The sequence below is a fragment of the Solanum dulcamara genome, chromosome 11 (assembly GCF_947179165.1).
Source record: "Solanum dulcamara chromosome 11, daSolDulc1.2, whole genome shotgun sequence".
Taxonomy (NCBI): domain Eukaryota; kingdom Viridiplantae; phylum Streptophyta; class Magnoliopsida; order Solanales; family Solanaceae; genus Solanum; species Solanum dulcamara.
In genome coordinates this window covers 60,554,058-60,579,341 of record NC_077247.1, presented here as the reverse complement: position 1 = coordinate 60,579,341, position 25,284 = coordinate 60,554,058, and the positions used below count along the sequence as shown (strand labels likewise).

The 25,284-nt window shown below is 34.8% G+C and overlaps 1 protein-coding gene and 2 pseudogenes across 1 annotated transcript; all 3 read left to right on the top strand.

The window, feature by feature from the left end:
- Positions 1-246: 246 nt before the first annotated feature.
- On the top strand, positions 247-14,898 carry LOC129872774 (DNA mismatch repair protein MLH3-like; annotated as a pseudogene).
- Positions 14,899-16,970: 2,072 nt separating this feature from the next.
- Positions 16,971-20,607, top strand: LOC129873704 (DNA mismatch repair protein MLH3-like). Its single transcript, XM_055948841.1, has 8 exons — positions 16,971-17,285; positions 17,594-17,677; positions 18,364-18,431; positions 18,539-18,586; positions 18,763-18,917; positions 19,007-19,064; positions 20,322-20,462; positions 20,552-20,607. Exons 2-6 carry the CDS (start codon positions 17,598-17,600, stop codon positions 19,043-19,045), a joined length of 390 nt encoding a protein of 129 aa, XP_055804816.1. The 5' UTR covers positions 16,971-17,285; positions 17,594-17,597; the 3' UTR covers positions 19,046-19,064; positions 20,322-20,462; positions 20,552-20,607.
- Positions 20,608-21,813: 1,206 nt separating this feature from the next.
- LOC129872773 (uncharacterized) lies at positions 21,814-22,467 on the top strand (annotated as a pseudogene).
- The last annotated feature ends 2,817 nt before the right edge of the window (positions 22,468-25,284 follow it).

Here is a 25,284-nt window from a genome sequence, read left to right as displayed (position 1 = left end):
TGGGGAATTATATGGTTCATCTTTTCTGATTTTGTTAATGTTTTCATTTGAGGATCAGTAGAGGTGGGCTGCTGAAAACATCATAGTCAAGTGACTAATGATGGCAAGTCGTGCTTTCGTGCAGTTTCAATCCTGGTGCTTCATTTGCAATATATTTATATGTACCCCCCTTTCCCCCCCCCCCCCCCCTTTTTTTTGGTGCTTCATCTTCTGTTGTGCTTCCTTTTTTGTCTGGGCATTTTAACTATGGTTTTGTATGCTTGCTTTACACTTGCGACATCAAAATACAGCCATTCAGATAATATGCATGCTTTCTCAGAAAGCTTTGGCTTTAAAGGAGAGGCTCTGAGCTCTATTTCTAACGTTTCTTTTTCGAAATTGTTACCAAAACTCATGGGAGGCCAAATGGATATCATAAGGTTTTGAAGGTAAAGTTCTTTTGAGTTTTAGTTTGTAATATACATTAGGATAGGTATAAAACTACTAACCCGGTCTTTGTTCTTGCCATTGTTTATAGGATTGCAAGTGTTTGTACTTTGGAATTGATGACTGTAGACAAGATTTTGGTACAACAAGTAATTTTGTAGAAGCCTACCTGATACATGAGTTGACTGTTGTTTGCTTATAAGGAAATTTGTTGGGATTATTCTTTTTGCAGTCATTGTTCGTGATGTATTTTACAACCAACCTGTACAAAGGAAGCAAATGCACTCCAAGTACTTCTAGTTTTCTCAAAATCAAACAAGTAAAAAATATTGATTTACATACTTTACTTGTAAAGCTGTACTTTGATCTGACTGTTCTTTTGGTTTGCATGTATAATCTTGAAGTCCAAAGAGGGTTTCGCTATCTCCGAAAGAGTCTCTGCTAAGAATTTCCCTTGCGCATCCCAGTGTCTCCTTCAAAATTGTTTATATTGAAAGGTTCGTCTGATACACTAGCTAACTTAAGAGTATTTCCAGTATGGTTTCTTAGATTTTGTTCATTTGCATACTGTGAGGATGACCTGCTTTGCACACGTGCTTCTCCTTCTCCTTGCCGCTGTTGTCCAGTGGGTTTAAGATTCATCTGAGTTCCCTTAACAAATTGAATGCAAGCGTTGGTGCATTCAAGCCTTAAGGATACATCTCAGGTTTTGATGTTTATACACTGAAGGTATACAAGCCCAAATTGATGGTAAAGAGATGTGACAAGTCATTTTTTCTACACTTTGTTTCCCTAACAACCCACTGTTTAATTTGCAGGTCCTTCAGTATTTCTCTATCCACTTATTTCAGTATGTTGTCCTGCCAAAAGAAACAGAAAACTAATCTTTGGTTAACATTTACTATATGTATGCTTGTTTTTTACGGTGTTTTTGTTTTCCTTGACCTTCATAATGTAGAAATCAATTCAAGATTTGTTTCCAAAGGACCACTACATAAATTACTTAATAACATAGCTGCTATGAGTTTTGACAGTGTTTCTGACATTGGGCAGCAAAGTAGATCTCAGATATATCCACTGTTTTTGTTGAACCTAAACAGCCCAAGATCTTTATATGATTTGACTTTGGAACCTTCAAAGACCTCTGTGGTATTTAAGGTGTGATTTTTCGTTGGCATTTATGATTTAATTTTTTGGGGGTTGGGAAACAAATGTGAGCCTTTGGTTTTACTTTTGTAGAATTGAGTTTGTGTTAGGTTTTGTTTTGTGAGAATTGGTTTGGGTTGTTCATTGTAAAAATATATTTCAAAACACCTAGTCATTTCTTTGAAACTTTAATGTGGGTGAAATTAATAGGTTAAAACTGGGTAAACATCATTATTTATTACTAATCGTATAGGATTTCAAAGTATTAAAAAGGACCCCCTAACAGTTATAAGGCCCTCGCGTCACAGCTGTTCCCGGAGAACAAACCCTCGCGTCACAGCTGTTCCCGGAGAACAAACCCTTGCGTCACAGCTGTTCCCGGAGAACAAAATAATCTCCCTTTTGTTGTGGGAAAACAATGCAAAACCACGTTTCTAGCTTCTTTTGGTTGCAAAACCAACCAGGCCTATGTTAACAAGGACATGTCATACATATTGTTTTACTGATTGGAGTATTGTATTTCGTATAACAATGTGTTTGCTGTTTACCAAGACTTACAATTCTTCTGGTTTGAACTGTCTCCTGGTTTTTGCTTACCCAATTATTTCTGCTTCCCTTCAAATAGATTTTGCGTTCTTTCTCAAATTTACGTCAATTGTTATAAATCTAGATATTTGCTACATCAATCTTCTTGGAGCCTTGATATCTTTAGGAGATGGTGACATCCAGGTGTATAATGATTTTGAGTGGAATCAGGATAAGGGGTGGCTCATATTCTCAGGAGTTTCAAACTTGTAGGTCAATCTGGGCCTTCTAATTCACAAATAAATTATGTTATTCTGAAAAAATTGAGCTCTACCAAATAATTTAGGTTGATCTTCATTCTTCAGCTGTGGAGGTTGGAAATGCAGCTTTGACCTTTTAAATATGCTAACACTATTGATCTTTGGCATCATTCTAGAGACTCAAGAGCTTTCGAGTATACTTTTTTACGTATCCTTTGTTTTCAAAAGGTATCACCTTAACTCCTTCAGGTTAGAGTTACTGAGCATCTTTGAAGTAATAAAAGAGAGAAATATATTAATGACTTGGATCTTAGAGGTAGTAACATCATTTGAACATTTACCACTACTCTAATGTTCTAACAGTTTTAATAAATTCTAGAAATCATTAATTAGGATGAGGGGATTAAGGAAAAGCTAGAATAGGCTCTGAGGAAGTCAAAAATTCTTATATTTCGTCGATGAGTGGAGAAAGTGGGAGCACATGTAACCAGAGGACTGTTTCTGGTTCCTCTTTGTTTTCGACTGCAGACCATGGACTAGATCAAACTTGAGAACTGTTGCACTTCTTAGTATACTGAATTTTGTTTCAACTGATTACTTTGTCTGATTCTGTAGATATTTTGCTATGAACTGGATGGGAAAATATTGACTTCAATGCCATGTTATTTATTAAAAGTGCTGGTCATCCCCTGCCCAGAATTTCTACTTTGTGTACCATATGTAGGTTAAGAGAGGGAGTGGTTTGACTTATCGCCACAAAAAGGAAAAAAGAAAACAAAAGAGAGGGGTGTGTGGTTCTTGTTTGTCAAGTAGAACAAGTCACTTTGTTCATTTTTGTTCCATGTTATATGTGCAATCAACTTGCTAGAAATGATGTGCAGTTGATACTGATTGTGTTAATCTGATAAAGCTATTTTGATGTGTTTTTTAAGAATCTCTTGTGGTGACTAGTTGTTTCTTAATTGTACTTGTGGGATTGGCACCCTGTCTTCTCTTTATTGAGGATATTGTCGCGAATCTCTGGACTGGAAGTGATTCTGTTGGTGAGAGCATGTACTCGACATTTTTATGCAACACCACTTTTGATTCATTGTATTTTGATATTATTTGTACATGTGGCTTTGTCCACTCCACACTCCCTTCCCTGTAGTCTGTAGCTGCCCCACCTGCCTCCCTAAAATAAGAGGGGGGGTTCAAATTGTGGAGGGTTGGTTAGTGGGAGAGAGAGTTACTAATGCATCAGATGGTGCAAAGCATTTTTGTGTTATGCCATCGTGTAGTTTATCACTTTCTTTTCTCTTAAGCTAATTTTGAAAAAACTAGATAGAACGATGTTTCATCTAACGTTTTACCTACGAAGGATGATTTCCTGTTAAACATGAAGTTGCTGTCACGTATAATTTTGGAAACGTGGAACATAATGTCTTGGTCTCTGCCATAAATAATTTGGAAAAAGAGGACTGCAAAGATTGATCTCAATTTTTATGCTTTTTCTAGAGAGGATATGGCCAGTATAGGGGGACTTGATCCATGGGATGTTTATGGTTCAGGTCCTTATGAATTCTATTATGATGGAGATGATTTGACACATATGCATTCTCATCGTGAAGAGAATCTTAAGAATCATTTGATACCACGAGCTATGCTCTCCTCTAGGGTGGATGGGGACTCGCATAAATGGATTGATACTGGAAATCGAGGTAAAACAGATGAGAGCTTATAAGGAAGAAGATGAGTAGAAGAAGTCATTGCTCCTCCATTTTACCAAGGCAAGAAGACGTTCTTTGCCACAAGTGAGTTTCAAGAAAGGCAGCAGGAAATAAGATTATTAAGACTGTTCATGATGTGCCACTAATGCCACGTAATTTGTCCTTGAGTGCTTGTTTGTGTTAATAATCAATGATGGCAGAAAATGTGTGCAACTAATTAATGTTCTTGCCCGTCGTGCAGAAACTAAAGTTGTAAGGAGACTGCATCATTCTGCAGAAGCTATTTGCTTGGAGCTTCCACAACAGTCATACCATCAATGTGATCAATCTTCCCTCCCAAGTTGTGCTGATGGTGTATTCTCTAATGAAAGTTTATGTTATCAAATTTCTCGGGAATGTTAGGTCTCTTTCTGATATTATCTCAATCAAACATGTTTGTAACTCACATGACCTGATGTTTCTGTTTTCAGGCCAAGTGTGAAAATGAAATTTGATAACATCTGGAATAACAAATTAGAAGTTAAAGGGGAGTGCACAAGTACACGTGATGGGGAGTCAAAAGCAGGTAAACCATTCCTGCCTTTTGTTCCTGACCTGAATAAGAGCTGAATTTTCCCGGTGCATGTTTCAGCTAATTAGCTTCATTTCTTTCACCCACTTTTCAAGATTATCTTAGACTGTATTCTTGTAAATCATGAAAGCATTAGAGATTACAATGTCTCTTTCCAAGTCTCCTAGGCCACATAGTCTCTTTCAAATTCCATTTTGCTTATGTTTTGATCTTGTAACAAAATTGTCATGCCTCCTGGCGTTTTTTTTATCAAATTTTCAGAATTTGCGCCGGCACAAACTCAAAGTTTCTTATATTCTGGGACAAAATGGAGGGACTTCCGTCCAGAGATTACACTTGACTACCTTAGTTATATCTCGGATGATCTCTATTTTGTTAAGATGATGAACTTTTACCTTTTCCGATTTGAGATGCAAAGCGATACTGGAACAGTGAATCTTACGAATTGGGATACTATACTCAATGTCACTTATAGCGCCTGCATTTTGTTGGTGATTCATTGGTTCCTGATACCATAGATTAAAACTGGCTGGAGAGTGCCAAAGTTCTCCAACAGGTTGATATGAAGTTTGTTCTGATTGTGGCTAACACAACACTTGCTATAATTGATCAGGTCTATTCTGGCCTTTGCATAGTCCATTATGGCCATACTTGGTTTCTCTAGAATTTCCTTACAATGCATTTACTTTAAACGATTATTTCTCTTATGGATCGTTTGGTTGGGCTCATTAGCAAATATAAATCTTAGCATAAACTTCCGCATAAATAGTATAACATTTGTTGGCCGCGTAAGAAAAAGTAATATCTGCATAACTATGTAGCACTTTGTTATCCGCATAAGAAAAAATAAGCTCGACATAACTAATGCAACATTTGGTTGGCGGTATGTAACTGTTCATTATTAATATCTTTATGACTTATGCAAGAATATACGTATTACTTTTTGCAGGATAGATTATGGAATAAAAAAGTATTTGTCAACAATGCATGGCTATGAGTATTTACTGGCAAAAAAATCCTTTAATGTAGATAGTCCCTGCATAGTATAACTCATTTATTATTCACCCCGTTAGGATCCCTACATTATTATTTACCGCATAATAGTTTTTACATTATTATCACTGCATAAGCATTCCTTCTATGACTAGTACTTTAACCAAATAATGTCAGCATTCCTTGTATGACTAACACTTTAACCAAATAATGTCTTACTCTTTTGTAGTGCAATTTTTTGATATTACTGAAGAGAAGGAGAGTGATATAGGGTGCTTTATCTTTTGTTCCATCATTTTGTGACTAGCTGGTGGAGTATATTCTTATGTAGAAACTGAGGCCCATGACAAAATAAATGTGCGTCCTTTTTTACATATTCAAGGATTGTGATCTTTTCTTTGATTCTAGCATTTATCTTCGTTGATCATTACACTCATTGTCATGTTCTACAGCATGTTGCAGATGAGTGGATTCGTTTGGAAGAGCTGCGTGAGAAGTTAATGATTGTCTAAAAACTCATTGATGTGTCATTTCAACGTGAAGTCTGTAATTTAGTGAATTATCATGCCCTATCTAGACAAAAGATGGCAACAACCTATCTTGTTTCTGAGCAAGAATATGTACGTTTATGGTCATCTAATGTGAAATGGATTTGCCTTGTGCCGCTTGGCTTGTGGGGAAGACTTGAAACTCTTTATAATAGGTAAAAACAAATTGTCTTTGACCATACTATGCTGACCAAATTCAAAACTGGGGCTGGATCTGCAACATTCATTCTCAAGCTTCAAGATCATTTGCTAGGTAGGTTACGAATCTTTGTTTAGATTTTCATTACAACCAGCCTATGAAACTTGATAAAATTGCCATTTACCTGAAATTTCATTCCACTAAATTTTGCAACATTCATTGAAGTTGAACCTAACTCTAGCATGAAGTTATATGTTTTGGTTACAGCAGGAACTTAAATCTGATTCACAAGCAACCAACATCTGTCACGGTAACATTCTCTGATACTTGTCTCTGTCATATTATACATTCAAAAAGTTAAAGTACATGTAAACCATTTGCAAATCAGTCTTATAAGGGAGAGGTAATATAGTACTGATTGTAGTTAACACGGGATTAGGAAGTGACATCAACTAATTGGAAATATGTATTGGGATTAGGAATTATTGGGAATAAAGCTACACTGTATAGTAAATACACAAGGGCTGGGAGAGATTGCTCACCTATATTCTCGAGCCTTTTACTACACTTTAGAGCTTATTCTCTCTAGCGATCCTGTTCCTCCATCTGAAGGCTATATGCCTGTCTAAGTGGGAAAAAAAGCATGACAAGCACTTCTTCTCAGTCTAGTTATTCCATTCTAAGGTATTTATACCGCAGTTTAAATCAGTTTTTTGCTCCATCTTGTTGAAAGCAAGAAAGATTTTTGAGGGTTTAAGACTTTCAAGTGTCATCTGTGCACATTATCTCTTAAGGTCCATTTTATGTTTTAATTCGATTGATTATAGAGAGCGAATTATGAATTGTTACTTATAAGGAAACTTTTTTGTTCTAATACCATCAATAACAAGACAATGCTAGAGGTTCTCTCTTTTTGAATTTTGAGGCCTTGAAAATTGAATAGCTTCCAACTTATTTTAGAAAACTATTGATCATGTTTTAGGAAATACTCCACTAGCTAACAAGATTCTTTTCCATGTGTTTCATAAGAAAATGGTTGTTTTCTTGGTTTCATGTATTTTGGGCGTTAGTCTAACTGATGTGGATATGTTAGACTTTCTTCAACAGGTTAGTCCATTGACACTAACTAGCTCTCATATTTCCCTCCTTATTTAACTAACCCTAATCTTTCTCATGTGGAATCTTGCCTATGTTCTTGCTTAAATGCAGTGTCGTGTTCTCTGAATAATGTATTTGCAACCCACTTAACTAACTTCCCTATTTTAACGCTACTCCTTTCCTCCAATTAAGCCTCCCTTTAATTTATTCCACCCCTCTCATTTTTATTTTGATTATATATTAACAAGAACCGGAGGAGATGAAGTCGAAGGCTGCCAATGAAATTCTGAAAGATAGTGCTTTATACGTTTTTTTCCTTTATACGTCATCTTTAGACAAACTTCTGTTATTCACTTCTTCTATTACTTTTCCATTTCAACTTCCTCAAAGATGAAGATCATGTATAGTTGTTTATACGTCAAGCCACTCTATGAGATGATTACAATGTGGAAACCATTCAGCGCCAAGTTAAGGTAAACTACTTAGGTGACATTTGCTTACAATTTTAATAAATGACTTTTCTAACTTAGAGTTTGACTGTTCGCGTAATCCAAAAAGGTGTTTGGGTTACGTTACTTTTCTATTTTCTAATTCTGATAACGTGGAGGTTAGGGGGTTCAGGTGAACCCCCGTCGTCAAAAATTTATATTGTATATGTAAGGTCAAATTCTAATTATATGAGTATATCTATTAAAATGAACCCCACTTGTTAAGAGTAAGTGTAACTTGGTGAAAAGGGTAAGTGGTAAAAGAAACATATCATACATTGCTTAATACATTATGGGTCTAATTGAAGCTGGAAGGATAAAATGTCCAATGTTTTTTGTCTCTCCAATCTTGAAGGAGCAGATATAGCTTGTTAACAACAGATGCAAGCACACCCATTGCTTTTAGTTTGAACGATATATACGTACTCACATGGTTGAAAATTTCAAGAAGTATATAGTTACTTAGGCAGTTTGAGATGAGTTGGTTGAGATTGAAGAAAAAAGTAGTAGTAATTAATGTTGAAATTATAAAAGCATATTTGAAAGTTGAAGTTGTGTTTGGATATAAAAAAACAGTCCAATAAGTATTGTGAGTGAAAATTTGAAAGAACTTAGAAAAACTCCTAAACCTATTTTTCAAATTCTTTATTTCAAGTTTGATCGAGAGGCAATGCTTATGCCTCTTCTTTATTGATTTGATTCCCATCATTTTCAGTCTACGATGACGGAGATAAGGGTGAGGAACTGAACATGTTTTACCCTCAACCTCCATCCGTCATTAGCAATCTCAATTAGCTTTTCCTATTACTAGTGCACTGCGTGCTACAACTAGTAGCCCCTTTACTTTGTTGGAAGGCTAGCGCGCAACGGCTGATGAAAAAGCCAACTTCTTTTAGGACTCAGTTTTGACTTGGAGTTTGAAGTTGAAATAATGGGCCGGTTTGATAAATATACACTTACATGTTTATATTCATTCCTCTATGGAACTAAACTTTCATGAATGCAGGTAGGTCAACTTCAAATGAGACAACATTTTGTTTGTAGGAGTGGATGTTAACTTTCAATTATTTGTATGTATGGCTTGTTATCCCTTAAAATGATCCTCGTTCTTACTTCTTTATATTTTGAATCTTCTGTGAAGAAATCTTGGTTCCGCCACTGGTTCCTACAACTGTTTATTGAAAAATATTAATTTTTATAGTGATAAATGTTGAGGTTCAAGAAATAATGTTGTTCCTTCTCTGTTTATCCCGTATTTAAATCACTATATCGCATTTATAATCATTATATTCTTATGTGTTGAAATGAATCTACCTTCCCTCACTGAATTCTTTTATTATGTTATTGTTTAAATTGATTGACATAGCATGTCCTCTCTGGATTGAATGTAATATGGATGATTTGTAAATGTATGAAAGGAGTCTTCCTTTCTATTGTCTGGGAATACGCAGATAAATTACCTGGCGAATAAGGGTTTGCTAATGCTTGATAGTTGTTTGATGTATTGTCTTGATATATACTTGCTTTTAGCTTCTATATAGAGATCATGGTCGCCTCAATGGCCCAAACAGAACTTGTGTTCTAGTTGGCTATTTTTTTATATGAATTATTGTAAGTAGTTGTTTCCTTTATAGAGTTGTTGACAGGGGCCTTGTGGCCGAGAGTTTATTTTTAAATTCGAGATATACTTGCTTGTTTTCTTGATTGTGTGTGGTTGTTATGTTCTAGTAGCAAATGGTTCAGCAGGGTCAGCTCAGGCTTGAGTTTTGGCATTAGGTGCTAGTGGCGTAATACTTGAATGTTAAATTACTATAATATCTCCAATTAAAGACACTTTGTTTAAAGACATAATACATAAATAGGACTTTAAACTTGGCTTCTAATTTTAAGTTGGACCTTGAACTTTCATAGTGCACAAGTAGGCACTTTAACTATCCCACGCTTAAACAAAAAAACACTCTACACCTGCAACTTAAATGCATGTAAGACAAACGTTGTGACGTGGATTTATTAGTCATTCAATGACTGCCAACTAATTTACACATAGATTTTAAAATTTAAAAATAAAATAGCCAATTAATTTACCTTTTCACTCACTATTTTCTCGAAATCGCAAACTCTAGCTATAATTTCTTCGCAAATCAAAGGAAAATTTGTTCAAGATTTGTGCTTTCAGTTGATATTCTTGGATGTTTGCCTTTTCTTCTTCATCAATTTAGTCTAGGTATGATTAAACTCTTTTTTCCCTAACAACCACTGTTTTATTTGTAGGTCCTTCAATAGTTCTGTATCCACTTATTTTAGTATATTTTCCTGAACAAAGAAAATGGAAAACTAATCTTTGGTTAGCATTTACTATATCAGATGCTTGATTTTTACAGTGTTTTTGTTTTCCTTGACCTTCGTAATGCAGATATCAATTCAAGATTTGTTTCCAAAGGACCAATACTTGAATTACTTAATAACATAGCGATGAGTTTTGACAGTGCTTCTGACATTGAGAAGAGAAGTAGATCTCATATATATCCATTGTTTTTGTTGAACCTAAATTGCCCAAGATCTTTATATGATTTGACTTTGGAGCTTTCAAAGACCTCTGGAATTTAAGGTGAGACTTATTGTTGACATTTATTATTTAATCGTTTTGGGGTTGTGAAACGAGTGTGAGTCCATGGATTTATTTTTGTAGAATTGAGTTTGTGCTTGGGCTTATTTTGTAAGATTTGGTTTGGGTTATTTTCTATAATAAATATCTCAAAACACCTAATCCGTTTTGAAACTTCAATGTGGGTGAAATAAATAGGTTAAAACTGCCTAAACGTCATTATATATTACTAATCATATAGGATTTCAAAGTATTAAAAAGGAACCCCTGACAGGCAAGGCCCTTGTGTCACAGTTGTTCCCATAGAACAAAATAATCTCCCATTTTTTAGAGGAGAACAATAAGAAACCCCATTTCTAGCTTCTTTTTGGTTGCAAAACCAAACAGGCCAATGTTAACAAGGACAGGTCATTCATATTTGTTACTGATTGTTGTATTTCTTTATTACAATGTGTTTGCTGCTTCTAAGGTTAACAGTTTTTCCCGTTTGAACTTAATCTTCCTGATTTTTGCTTACCCAATCAGTCCTGACCTGAATAAGAGCATGGGGAGTCAAAAGAAGGTAAACTAATCTTGCCATTTGTTCCTGACCTAAATGACTGCTAAATGTTTCTAGTGCATGTTTCAGTTAATTAGTTTCATTTCCTTCACCCACTTTTCAAGATTATCTTAGATTGTATCCTTATTAATCATGAAAGCATTAGAGACTAAAATGTTTTCTAAGTCTCCTAGGCCACGTAGTGTCTTTCAAATTCTGTCTTGCTTATGTTCTGATCTTGTAATAAAATTGTCATGCCTGGCATTTTTTATTCAAATTTTCAGAAAATTTGCTCCAATAAAAACTCAAAAGTTTCTTAGATTTTGAGACAAAATGGAGGGACTTCTGTTAAGATGGTGGAATTTTTTCTTTTCTGATGTAAGATACGAAGCTGTACTGGAACAGAGAATCTTAAGAATCAGGATACTATACTTAATGTCACTTCTGGTGTGTCTTGCATTTTGTTGTTGATTCATTGGTTCTTGATACCATTGATAAAAACTGTCTGGAGGGTGCCAAAGTTCTCCAACAAGTTGATGAGAAGTTTTTTTTACTATTGTGGCGAGCACTATAATTGATCAGATCTATTCTTGCATTTGCAAAGTCCATTATGGTCATTCTTGGTTTCTCATGAATTTCCTTATAATGCATTTACTTTAAACGATTGTTTCTCTTAGGGATAGTTTAGTTGGACTCATTAGTAAATATAAATCTCAGTATAAATAGTATAACATTTGTTGGCCGCGTAACAAAAAGTTATGTCCGTATAACTATGTGGCACTTAGTTAATAAGCTCGACATAACTAATGCAACATTTGGTTGGCGGTATTCAACTGTCCATTATTAATATCCTCATGACTTATGCCAGTATTATTTTATGCGGGATAAGTTATGGAATAATAACACATTTGTCAACAATACATGGATATAAGAATTTATAGGCAAAAATTCCCTTTAATGTAGATAGTCCCTGCATAGCATTACTCATTCATTATTCACCACATATTAATCCCCACAACATAACCGTTTTTACATTATTATAACCACATAACTAATACTTTAACAAATAATGTCCTACTCTCTTATATTGCAATTTTGTGATATTACTGAAGAAAAGAAGAGTGATGTAGTGTGCTTTATCTTTTGCTTCATCACCTTTAATGTAGATAGTCCCTGCATAGCATTACTCATTCATTATTCACCACATATTAATCCCCACAACATAACCGTTTTTACATTATTATAACCACATAACTAATACTTTAACAAATAATGTCCTACTCTCTTATATTGCAATTTTGTGATATTACTGAAGAAAAGAAGAGTGATGTAGTGTGCTATCTTTTGCTTCATCACTTTGTGACCATCTGGTGGAGTATATTCTTTTGTAGAAACCTAGGTCCATCTCAAAATAAATGTACGTCCCGTTTTACATAGTCAAGGATTATGATGTTTCTCTTTTATTCTAGCATTTATCTTCGTTGAACATTAGGGTCATTGTCATGTCTTACAGCATGCTGCAGATGAGCGAATTCGTTTGGAAGAACTACGTGAGAAGGTAATGATTGTCTAAAAATTCATTGGAATGTCATTTCAACTTGGATTCTCTAACTTACTGAATTATTAGGTCCTATCTGAAAAAATGAGGACAACAACCTATCTTGATTCTGAGCAAGAATTGGTACGATTATTTTGATAATAGGTAACATTGACTTTAAGTCTTGTGAGGATGTCTTGAAACTCTTTATAATAGGTAACATTGATTTTTGAGTCTTTAACCATGCTTTTGCAGGTCATTCCTGAAATTGGTTACCAATTACTACACAAATATGCTGACCAAATTCAAAACTGATGTGGATCTGCAACAATCATTCTCAAACTTCAAGATCATTGACCAGGTAAATTACGATCTTTGTTTAGACTTTCATCACACAACCAATGTATGGAACTTGATAAAATTGACATTTACCAGAAATTCCATTCTACTAAATTTTGCAGCATGCATTAAAGTTAAACCTAACTCTGAGCATGAAGTTATATTTTTGGTTAAAGCCGGAACTTTAATCTGATTTACAAGCTTCCAATATCTGTCACAATTCTTGCGTTAACATTCTCTAATACTTGTCTCTAAAGTTAAACCTAACTCTTAGCATGAAGTTCTATTTTTGGTTAAAGTCGGAACTTTATTCTGATTCACAAGCTGCCAACATCTGTCACGCTTCTTTCGTTAACATTCTCTAATACTTATCTCTATCATATTATACATTCAAAAAGTTAAGTACATGTAAACTATTTGCAAATCAGTCTTAGAAGTGAAAGGTGTTAATCTAGAATTAGTTGCTCACCTACATTCTCAAACCTTTTACTATATAGCTTATTCTCTTCAACATTCATATTCCCCAACGTAGGATATATGCATGTCTAAATGTGGAAAACAAAGCCTGACAAGCACTTTTTCTCTGGCTAGTTATTCCATTCTGAGTTATCAATAACAGTTTATATCAGTTCTGTGCTCCATCTTGTTGAAAGCTAGAAGGATTTTTGAGGGTTAGGCTTTCAAGTGTCATTTATGTGCATCGTCTCTTGAGTTCCATTTTATGTTTTAAGTGGGTTGATTGTAGCTAGTGAATTATGAATTGTAACTTCTAAGGGAAGAGTTTTTTTGTTCTAATACTATCAGTAACAAAACAATGCTAGACGTTATCTCTTTTTGAATTATAAGGCCTTGAAACTTGAATAACTTCCAACTTAATTTGAAAACTATTTATGGCATCATTCATGTTTTAGGAAATACTCCACTAGCTAACAAGATTCTCTTGAACATGTTTCATAAGAAAATGATTGTTTTCGTGATAATACAGGTTTCGTGTATTCTGTATGTTAATCTAACTGATGTGGATCTGTTAGAATTTATTAAACAAGTTAGTCCACCAACACTAAACTAGCTCTCATATTTTACCCCATTTAACTCTAATCTTTCTCATGGTTTCTTGCTTATGTTCTTACTTAAATGTTGTGTCATATTCTCTGAGTAATATGTTAGCAACCTACGGCTTGCTAATACAGATGGATCATCAATAGAGTACCCTCATCTGTGATCTGGATCCTGAATAACAAGACTTGCAGGAGTAAGTTAGTATTTAATTCATGAATTTGGAGCCACCTTGATGCTCTCTCGCCTTCACCCACCCCCACATAAGAAAAATAGAGAAAACAGGTAATCAGAACAAAAAGTGATTTAAGATATTTTTCTTTACTCTTGATGTCTTTGTTTTCATTTGTGTTGGAACAATAACTCCGATATTGATAGAGTTGAACAGATACAGAGGAATGAGGATCAACAAAGCAGGCCAACTAATTTTGGGGGTGAAGCATAATTGATGGATTGTTTCCTGATGTTTCTATTTTATTTATTCATTTTCGCAGGTGTAATTATGTTTGGAGATGCATTGTTGCCTTCAGAATGTTCTCTCATTGTTGAGGAGTTGAAGCAGACTTCATTGTGTTTTCAAGTGAATGGAAAATTGCATTTCAGAAATATCTGTGTCGGAACTGCATTTGATGGTATGTTTAAGAGAGGAATTCCATATTATCAATGACAACAATATCTTTTAATTTGTTAGTGTGCTCATGGGCAATCAACTTTTGTCCCTCTTTTGCCAACTTGGGTGCTCTGCATGAGTAGATTGCTAAGTTAGGTTCATGGAGTAGACTCTCTTCTATGCATGGCATGGATTACACAGGTATGAAATCAACCTAGAACGTGCAGCAAAGCGACTAAGATCAGTCGTTTCCTTGTGTCTAAAAGCTCTTGTGAATATACCTAATTTGGTTCTTCTTGCAACCTATTAATTTCACTATGATATCCAGTCTCTGGATATGGAGCTCGGTACCAATTTCACTTTGAAGATATCCGGTCCGCGGTCATCACATTGAAGGATGATTTGGATATGGAGATCGGTACATCTATACAGATTCAACAAATAAATATATGTACTAAATGTAATACTAGCTTTTGGTGGCAAATCACTCAACACACGCACGCACATACATACACACAAAAAAAATAGGAAAAGGGAACGGATTGTACAGTTTCCATGTATAGTTAGAGTAACTGTGTATAGGGTGTAAAGAAATGCTACGATAATGAATTAGGTAATTTGATTGTTACATCATTTATCTATTTAGATGATTAAATTTGTATGTTATTCTCTAACCCTCTCTTTTTGATCAATTAAATAACAATAGAGTCATTTTTTGGATCAAATTATTGTCGGCAGCGACATTTTTAAATCAAACTATTAATTGGGGGCATTTTTTTTTCAATTTTGCATAGTTTAAGGATTTTTTTGATCATTTTTCATATATAGAAAGATATTATTTTATTTGTCTAATTTGAAATATAGAATTGTTAGAGGCGATAAATAAAAGATTGTCAATTGAATTGAGAGAAGAGTTCAAGGATTACCATTAGTGAAACTAGATAGGAAAAGAAACTTTCTTCCAATTGGTTTGATTTCATGTGCCAATTACCCACATAATATATTTAAATTATACATTTACCTTGTTATTTTGGTAATAAGTTTCATAATTTACTAATGGGATGACAGTATCATCAAAGATGTCTTTCGTCGATCGGTTGTAGTCGATAAAGGCCGTAAAACATCTAGGATCAAATATAATACAATTAATTATTTTTGCAAAAGAAAGTAATCGAACAATGACAATTATAAAGTGTGTTTTCGTGATTAAAGATTGTTAAACTGGATGTCATAGAAAAGTTGTAAAATTATTAATATTTAAGTTAAATAAAATTATATTTAAATATTTTAAAAGTTTAAAATGAGATTATGGTCGTTAGAGATACATGTCAGAGGCGAGAAATAAAAGATTGTCAATTGAATTGAGAGAAGAGTTCAACGATTACCATTCGTGAAACTAGATAGGAAAAGAAACTTTCTTCCAATTGGTTTGATTTCATGTGCCAATTACCCACATAATATATTTAAATTATACATTTACCTTGTTATTTTGGTAATAATTTTCATAATTTACTAATGGGATGACAGTATCATCATAGATGTGTTTCGTCGATCGGCTGTAGTCGATAAAGGCCGTAAAACATCTAGGATCAAATATAATACAATTAATTTTTTTTGTTAAATTTAGGTGCTAAGATAATTCAGTAGGAAAACAATCTACGCAAAAGAAAGTGATCGAACAATGACAATTAGAAAGTGTGTTTTCGTGATTAAAGATCGTTAAATTGGATGTCATAGAAAACTTGTAAAATTATTAATATTTAACAACAACAACAACAACAACCCAGTGAAATCCCACATCGTGGGGTCTGGGGAGGGTAGAGTGTACGCAGACCTGACTCCTACCAATGTAGGACGGCTGTTTCCGAAAGACCCTCGGCTCAATAAAAGCATAGAAAAAGGTCAGACAAGAATATTAGAGTAAATAAGTAGATGACGAAAACGGTCCAAACAATAGTATAATCAAAGCACAAAATTATTAATATTTAAGTTAAATAAAATTGTATTTAAATATTTTAAAAGTTTAAAATGAGATTATGGTCCTTAGAGATACATGTACATATCAGTTGCAAATTTGAAATAGAGTTATTTGAGTTAAATTTTATATGTAATTCTTAAGAAATTTATTTTATATGAATAAAATATTAATTTATTATCTAATAACTTAGGATTGTAGTTTCAAACCATAAACTGAATCGACGTACAAAAATTGCACAAGTTAAATAATTTAAGTTATATACGATGATAACAAATTTCATATTATCAATAAAATAGACTACTCTTATTTTAAAAAATAAATAAGTACTACAATAATAATAATAATAAAGTTTTAAAATAATATATATATTTTTAACGAGCTTTTTTCCGCGTGTATTAACTAGTTCGAAAACTATAAAACGGACACCACCTGCTCGTTTTAGAACTCACCACCATCATATTACGGAAGCCCGCTTATCATATACGCTACCGGCGCATCTTAGAGTACGCCACCGGATTGCTGATCTTGACTGCCCCGTTGACGATGTCCGATGAAAACTCTAAACCCTGCTTAAGTCTTCCGCTGATGTGTCTGCAGTTTTCCAGAAAGAACTTGTTGGATTTTTGAAGTTACATTCATTAGTATTCTTCCCCGAATCAATTTTCCCGGCGATCAAGTAATGCTACTGTTTTTCCACAGAACGCCTTGAAGTTACATAGGTATTCTTGGAACTCATTGAACCCTAAATCAGATTATCTTGGAATTCTTGGAACTCGTTGAACCCTAAATCAGATTATCTTGGAATGCGAGACCTTGATATTTTCAGATTAACTTTGAATTCTTGCATGCATTCTTTTTAAGAAAAAAAAAAATCAACAACTTGTAGTTATTCGTAAAAGCATATTTTAAGGATATCAAAGAAATCGTACTTTTCAAGAAGATATCAAGAAATCTTTTAAAGAAAATTATGTTGTTATCCTCGTCCTGTGTGTTAAGGATGTTCAAGAATTTGTTTTTACTTTTTTAGGGAGATGGGGGTCAATTCGGTGAGGGTATCACGAGGGTTGTTGTGGAGTTGGTTTTCAACAGCATCGATGCTGGTGCCACCAAGGTACTCATTTACCCTTTCAATGTTTCAATACTCTTTATGATTTTACTAGGTAATGAATGGAAATTTGTGGAGCTGTTCTTGAAGGCCCCACTCGCACAACTCTAAATATTTTAAGTATTGTGATTTGTAGTATTTTGAATGAAGACACTGAATTGGACAGACTTTCGTAAACGCCCTCACTGGCCTTTTTCCTTTACATGGTCTAGACTTTATTGTTTCTTAAAAATGCAAAACTGTGCCATGTAAGAGAATGGGGAATTATATGGTTCATCTTTTCTGATTTTGTTAATGTTTTCATTTGAGGATCAGTAGAGGTGGGCTGCTGAAAACATCATAGTCAAGTGACTAATGATGGCAAGTCGTGCTTTCGTGCAGTTTTAATTGTTTAGACTGATTGCTCCTGCGAATTTGTGTGTTGCTTGCACAAAAGGCAGTGACCGGTGAGGCTCTTCAATGAATTCTTATGTTCCTTTGTTTGCTACTTCTGATAACGAGGGCATATGCTTTATATGAAAATTGATACTAGTTTTTCTCCTCTTAATATGATGCTCCATTCTAGTATCATTATTTTTTTTTCCAAATGAATATTCTTATATCACAACTCTATTTCTTTTTTACCTGAGGTTTATTTCCTTATAGGACTCTTCTTTTTATGTTTGTTATTCTTATATGTCGTGTACTCCTAGATTGAACTTAACCCAGGTATTTGTTGCTATAGGCGTTGGAACTTGCTATGTTAAGGTGGATGACAGTGGTAAGTATTAGTGTCTTTGACATTGATCTAACGCATTTTGATGTGCAGAAAGTTTTGGTCAGTTTATTATTTTACTTCATCATCTGAAATTGTACTTTCCCTTGAAGGATCTGGTGTTTCACGAGATGGACCGGTGCTGATGGGAGAAATATATGGTAATTCTTTTTTCAAAGTGTTGTACTAAAGTTGAGCTGGAACATACACATTGGCGCATAGGACTTTTAGCCCAGTTTATGGAGACAGTATATGCACCCGTTTCTTTCATCTTCTGTTCTGTTTCCTTCTGGTCTTGCCATTCTAACTATGGAGTCGTCTGCTTCCTTTACACCAGCGACATCAAAATACAGCCATTCAGACGATATGCATGCTTTCCCAGCAAGCCTTGTCTTCAAAGGAGAGGCTCTAAGCTATATTTCTGATGTTTCTTTGTTGGAAATTGTTACTAAAACTCATTGGAGGCCAAATGAATATCGGAAGGTTTTGAAGGTAAAGTGCTTTTGAAATTCAGCTGGTAGTATCCATTAGGATAGGTATAAAACTACTGACTTGGTCTTTGTTCATTCCATTGTTTACAGGATGGCAAGTGTTTGTACCTTGGAATTGATGATTGTTGACAAGATGTTGGTACAACAGGTAATTCTGTATAAGCCTACCTGACACATGAGTTGACTGTTGTTTGCTATTAAGGAAATTTGTTGGGAGTTTTCTTTTTGCATTCATTGTTCATGATGTATTTTACAACCAACCAGTTCGAAGGAAGCAAATGCATTCCAAGTACTTCTAGTTTTCTCAAAATTCAATCAAATGAGAAATATTGATTTACATATACTTTTAAATCTGTACCCTGTCCTGTTTGATCTTTTGGTTTGCATATATAATCTGGAAGCCCAAAGAGGGTCTCGTATCCTCTGAAAGAATCTCTGCTAAGAATCGCCCTTGTGCATCCCAGTGTCTCCTTAAAAATTGTTGATATTGAGAGGTCCGTCTCTGTTATACCAGATAACTTAGGTTATTTTCTTTCTGGCTTCTTAGATTCTATTCATTTGCATGCAGTGAGGATGACGTGCTTTGCACATGTGCTCAATTTATTATTTTACTTCATCACCTGAAGTTGTACTTTCTTTTGAAGGATTGTCTCACGAGATGGCTGGTGCTTATAGGACTCTTTTTTTATGTCTGTTTATTCTTATAAGTAGTGTACTCCTAGTTTGAACTTAACCCAGTTTCCACCAGGTATTTGTTGGTATAGGCATTGGAACCTGCTATTTTAAGGTGGATGACAGTGGTAAGTTTAGTTTCTTTGACATTGATCTAATGCATTTTGATGTGCAGAAAGTTCTGCTCAATTTATTATTTTACTTCATCATTTGAAGTTGTACTTTCTCTTAGGATCTGGTGTCTCACGAGATGGACTAGTGTTGATTGGAGAAAGATATGGTAATCCTTTGTGAAATGTTGGACTGACATCATCTTTTCTATTGTAGTGATGTTGTTGTACCTAATTTCTTTTGCCTGACAACTATGATGTTCATAACTTGGAATGGTTGTTATAGTCTATAGGATATTGATCAAATGATAGGCGGTTTGACAGTTTGTGTTCATTAATATTTTTTTCCAGATGTTCTTTTATTTATAATTTTGTGGTTTTACTTGTAATTGGGAAAACTTTGTATGGATGTACACAACACAAAATATTTTTTTGCTATTATTGTAAGATGTTCATGTACATCGCATTCCTAGTGCTCAATTTGCAGTAAATACTTTCTTTATCTGTACCGTATCCCAAAAAAAAAAAGAGAGAGAGTATATGTGCACATCAAAATGCATTAGATCAGACGATTTTAACTATGGTTTTTATGCTTCCTTTACACCAATGACATCAAAATACAGCCATTCAGACGATATGCATGCTTTCGCAGCAAGCTTTGGCTATAAAGGAGAGGCTCTGAGCTCTATTTCTGACGTTTCTGTGTTGGAAAAAATGTTACTAAAGCTCATGGGAGGCCAAATGGATATTGTATGGTTTTGAAGGTAAAGTTCTTTTGAGATTTAGTTGGTAGTATCCATTAGGATAGATATAAAACCACTAACTGGATCTTTGTTCTTGCCATTGTTTATAGGATGGCAAGTGTTTGTACCTTGGAGTTGATTGTAGACAAGATGTTGGCACAACAGGTAATTCTTCATAAGCGTACCTGATATATGAATTGACTGTTGTTTGCTGATAAGGAAATTTCTTGGGATTTTTCTTTTTACCGTCATTGTTCGTGATGTATTTTACAACCAACCAGTTCGAAGAAGCAAATGCACTCCAAGTACTTATCGTTTTCTCACAATTCAAACAAATGAAAAGTATTAATTTACATTCTTTACCTCTAAAGCAGTACTGACCTGATTGATCTTTTGGTTTGCATATATGATCTGGAAGGCCAGAGAATGTCTTGCATTCTCTGAAAGAGTCTCTGCTCTTGTACATCCTCTCCTTCAAATTGTTGATATTGAAAGGTCCGTCTTTGTTACACCAGCTAACTTAAGGATATTTTCTGTCTGGTTTCTTATAAATTGTTCGTCTGCATGCAGTGATGATGGCCTGTGTTGCACACATGCTTCTCCTTCTCCATTGCCACTATTGTCCAGTGAGTTTGGGATTCATCTGAGTTCCCTTAACAACTTGAATGCAAGTGAGGGTTCATTCAAGCTCTCATCTCATGATACATTTCAGGTCCTGATGTTACACAGTGGAAGGTATACAAGCCCAAATTGATGGATAAGAGATGTGATAAGTTATTTTTTCTACACTTTGTTTCCCTTACAATCACTGGTTAATTTGCAGGTCCTTCAATATTTCTGTATATTTTCCTGACGAAAGAAAATGGAAAACTAATCTTTGGTTAACATTTACTATATCGGATTTTGTTTTTCTACGGTATTTTTGTTTTCCTTGACCCTCGTAACGGAGATATCAATTCAAGATTTGTTTCCGAAGGACCAATACATGAGTTACTCAATAACAAAGCTATGAGTTTTGACAGTGCTTCTGACATTGAGCAGTGAAGTATATCTCAGATATATCCACTGTTTTTGTTGAACCTAAACTGCGCAAGATCTTTATATGATTCGACTTTGAAGCCTTCAGTGAACTTTGTGGAATTTAAGGTGAGATTTTTTGTAGGGATTTTTGTTTTAATTCAGGCAATAGAAAATTACTGTAACCTTTAAAAACAATCTATATATATATATATATATTTAAAAAAAAGAGTGCATTAATCACGATTTTTTAAAATGGATCTTGTCCTAAAACGTTTAGTTACTTACATGGTGAGGATTATATTATATAATATCCTGTGTATTGCAGTAAAATCCTACATTGATGGTCTGGATAATGTATTTTTCTCTTGTCGGATTAGGGAAAGAAGATTATCACTTTTGGAAGCAAGTGGGAAAAGCTTTTCTCTGTACTTACACGCTGTTTGGTCTGGCGTGGGTGTGGAATGAAACTTCGCCACTTGGTTGGTGGACCTTAAGGCCGAGGCCAAAGGAAGAAAAAGAACTAGCACATCTTACGAACGCCGGAAATTTCCATATCCAGGTGACGAGAAGGCCATGAAAGAGTTCGTTGTCAAAGGTGGGATGATTGGGACTACCATTGGTTCCAAGGGAATCATTGAATCTGATAAAGATTCATACAATTATCAGAAAGCATTGCAGGATAAGAAGGTTGACCAAGAAGCCTTCAAGTTGTGGACGAGGATGAGGAATGAAGTCATTTCTGAGCTTCAAGAGAAAGGGTTTGATGTAGAGTGAGTTAATTACTGTTAATCGGATTTGCTACTCTAATGCTTATACCTGAATTGCATATTTTGTGCCTCCCAAATTTACTATGTATTAGGTATTCTGTAGTTGGATGTTTTACTGTGGGGAATTATGGAATAAGGTTTTCACTATTTTAGCTCAATCAAGTGTTATCTTGGCTGTGGTGGACCTTTGCCATTTATCCTACTTTAATTTGCAGAATGTAATTTCATCCCTTCTCAAAGCTTGAGTATTTACTTCAGTCATAGTAAACATTTGGTGAACCCACGATGTTTCTGTTAGGGATTGAGTGCTTTTTGAAGAGTTCTGTATTTTGTGTAGGTAGGTTCTCCTTTTTTGTGTAACAACAACAACATACCCAGTGTAATCCGACATGTGGGATTTGGGGAGGATAGAGTGTACGCAGACCTTACTCCTACCTTGTGGAAGTAGAGAGGTTCTCCTTTTTTGTATATACCACTTATATTCAAAATCTTCCCCACCAAATCTAACTTTCCTTTAATAAAAAACGGAACTTTGGGATAGCTTAGTTTTTTTTTTGAAGAAAGAAGCTGTTTGTAGAAGAGCTGAAGAAAATTTGAACTGATAAAGAGATATTAGGAGCTTTCTAATTGTTCTGGGTGTAACCAGGAATCTAGCTGATTGATTGATACTTTTGTTGTAGCCTCAAGGTTGATAGGGGGCATCGATACACTGTATCCTGGTTATATTTGTGCCGATAACCATTTAAGTTCTAACACAGCTGATTTGTTAAAATCACCTTATCAGGAAACAACTGATTTGTTAAAAAAAATTGGTGTAGTTTCTGCACTATAAAGTGTACTTGAGGATTTTTTCCTTTTAATTTGGATGGTGTAGTTTACTAAGTTAAAATGCTTATGAATTTTACATATAATTGTGAGCCATTTTAAGATAAAAGACTGTTTGTCTATTTTATCGAGGGCACAGGTGGTGTTGCAATAGCAACAATGTGAAAATTACAGTTGCATTCTTTCTTAGTATAGTAATATGCTAAACTGCAAAAATAATAATTGTGCCACATGAAATTACCCAGAATGTCTTCCATGTTACAGCATGTTAATGAAGTATCTGATGTATTTCCTATAGCTTGGTCTACAACATTTTTTTGGTGGCTTTTCTCATAAATAGACTTCTTCCTGAGGCAATCTATATTTTATTTACTCGTGTGTATGCTGCTTGGGATGGGGTTGTTTGTCAAATCCAGTAGTGCCTCCAATATAGATGTGCTTGAATGAGCATACTATGTGTGTACGCGCGCGCGTTAGAATGAGCATGAGCTTTAATATTTCCATGTGCATGATTTATTCTTTAGTTGAGTTAACATTTGAGTGGCTTGCTCTCAATTATAAATCATTAAATTTCCTAGGCAAAATGTTGTAAGCTATTAATTCCACAAGTAGTATCGCTTTTATTTGAACTTACTTAATTGTTTCCATCAGTAGCTCTTTCTTTTTTCTCTATTTTTTTTCCATATGATTTATCCTTGTCAATTTTTATTTTTGGCAGCTCTTGGCAGCGGATCCCTCCTTGAAACGCTTTAAATCACATAAACAGAATGTGCGAACCCTCAAAAGGGTGGGAGATGTTCTAACTATTGTTGTAGTAGCAGGTTTTGCTCTTCACCACATATTGGATTCACTTTTTTTTTTTTTTTGGGAATGTAGCTATAAGTGACTAAGGAGTCGTTTTGTATGAGGGATAACTGATAAGCAATAATAATCTCGGGATTAAATGCAGGATCATTTAATCTTTCGTATGGTTAGAGGTATTAGTTAGTCCAAGGATTATTTTTTCCACCATTTATACCTTAGTGATGGGATAACTTATCCCACATATATGGTGGGATAACTAATCCCATGGGATATCCCAATCCATAGGATAACTTTGTTTATCCCATCCCCCATACCAAACGATCCCTAAGGGTACGTATTGCAGAGCTGGTGAAGTTGTTACATTCTTCATGCCATCCCCTTGGCTGAGCACATTCGTCAAATTGAGATATGAAGCCCAGTGTTGGCTCATGATTCCCTTTCTCTTGAGGTTGAGAGTATAGTATCATTAGTACACAGAACTATTACACATGCAGTAATCTATCATCTGTGACAAATTTTGGTTAAGTGGAGCTTTCTGGCAACTAGTTAAAGTTGCTGCCATCTGATTAGGAGGTCATGGATTCGAGCTGTGGAAACAACCTCTTGCAAAAAAATGCAGGGTAAGGCTGCGTACAATGGACTATTATCCTCCCGCCCTTCCCCGGACCCCATGCATAGTGGGGCTTATTGCACCGGGCTTCCCTGTGACAAATTTTGGTCATACGGAACACAAATTTTATACCATGATTGTTTCATCCAATCCCTCAAATGAAATGATCGTAAGAGTTATTTCATTTATTAGGGATGCTCTTCCTGCACTATTTGCTGGACTCCCTTCGTTTGTAAGATGATTGTAGAAAGATTGATGTCTCTCCTTTCCCTTCTCAGATGGCCTATACATGAATTTGTGCTTGATAGGGACATAAATAAGAAAAGTTCAGGCATGATAACTTGGAAGTGCGTTAAGTTGTCTGACTATAAATTATCAAAAGAAAGAAACTAGGAAGACAACTGTGTCTTCTCCAATTTAACTTTTGACTAGCCAATGCCTTAAGGGCTTGGGGTACATTTCAAGGCACTGAAACGAGACAGAGAAAAAGAATTGTAAAGAAATTGTCAATGTAGGTTTTAGAAGCAGAACAAGAAGGTAGTAAAAAAAATTATTCCATTTCAGTCCCATGGAGTAACTGCTGTAGGATTTTGAAAAGCAGTGTAGGAGTTGCTGCTACTTTTTTTCTTTTTTCTTTTTTTGGGCATATGGTGGTTGGATATATAAATATAGTGTTTATTTATCTTTTTCTGGGGTGAAGAGGGGGAAGGAGGGAAACTTGGAAAGGAGTATGCAGGTGTTCTGAAGGGCACTATGTATTTATGATTGAAACCTCCCTGTATATTTCTGATTAACTAAGGTTTCTTATGCCCCTCTT

Coding starts and splice junctions, on each gene's coding strand:
- LOC129873704 (XM_055948841.1), top strand. CDS start 17,598: ATGGGGGTCAATTCGGTGAGGGTATCACGAGGGTTGTTGTGGAGTTGG. Junction 17,678..18,363: donor TCGATGCTGGTGCCACCAAG/GTACTCATTTAC, acceptor GTGTACTCCTAG/ATTGAACTTAACCCAGGTAT. Junction 18,587..18,762: donor GCTGATGGGAGAAATATATG/GTAATTCTTTTT, acceptor CCTTTACACCAG/CGACATCAAAATACAGCCAT.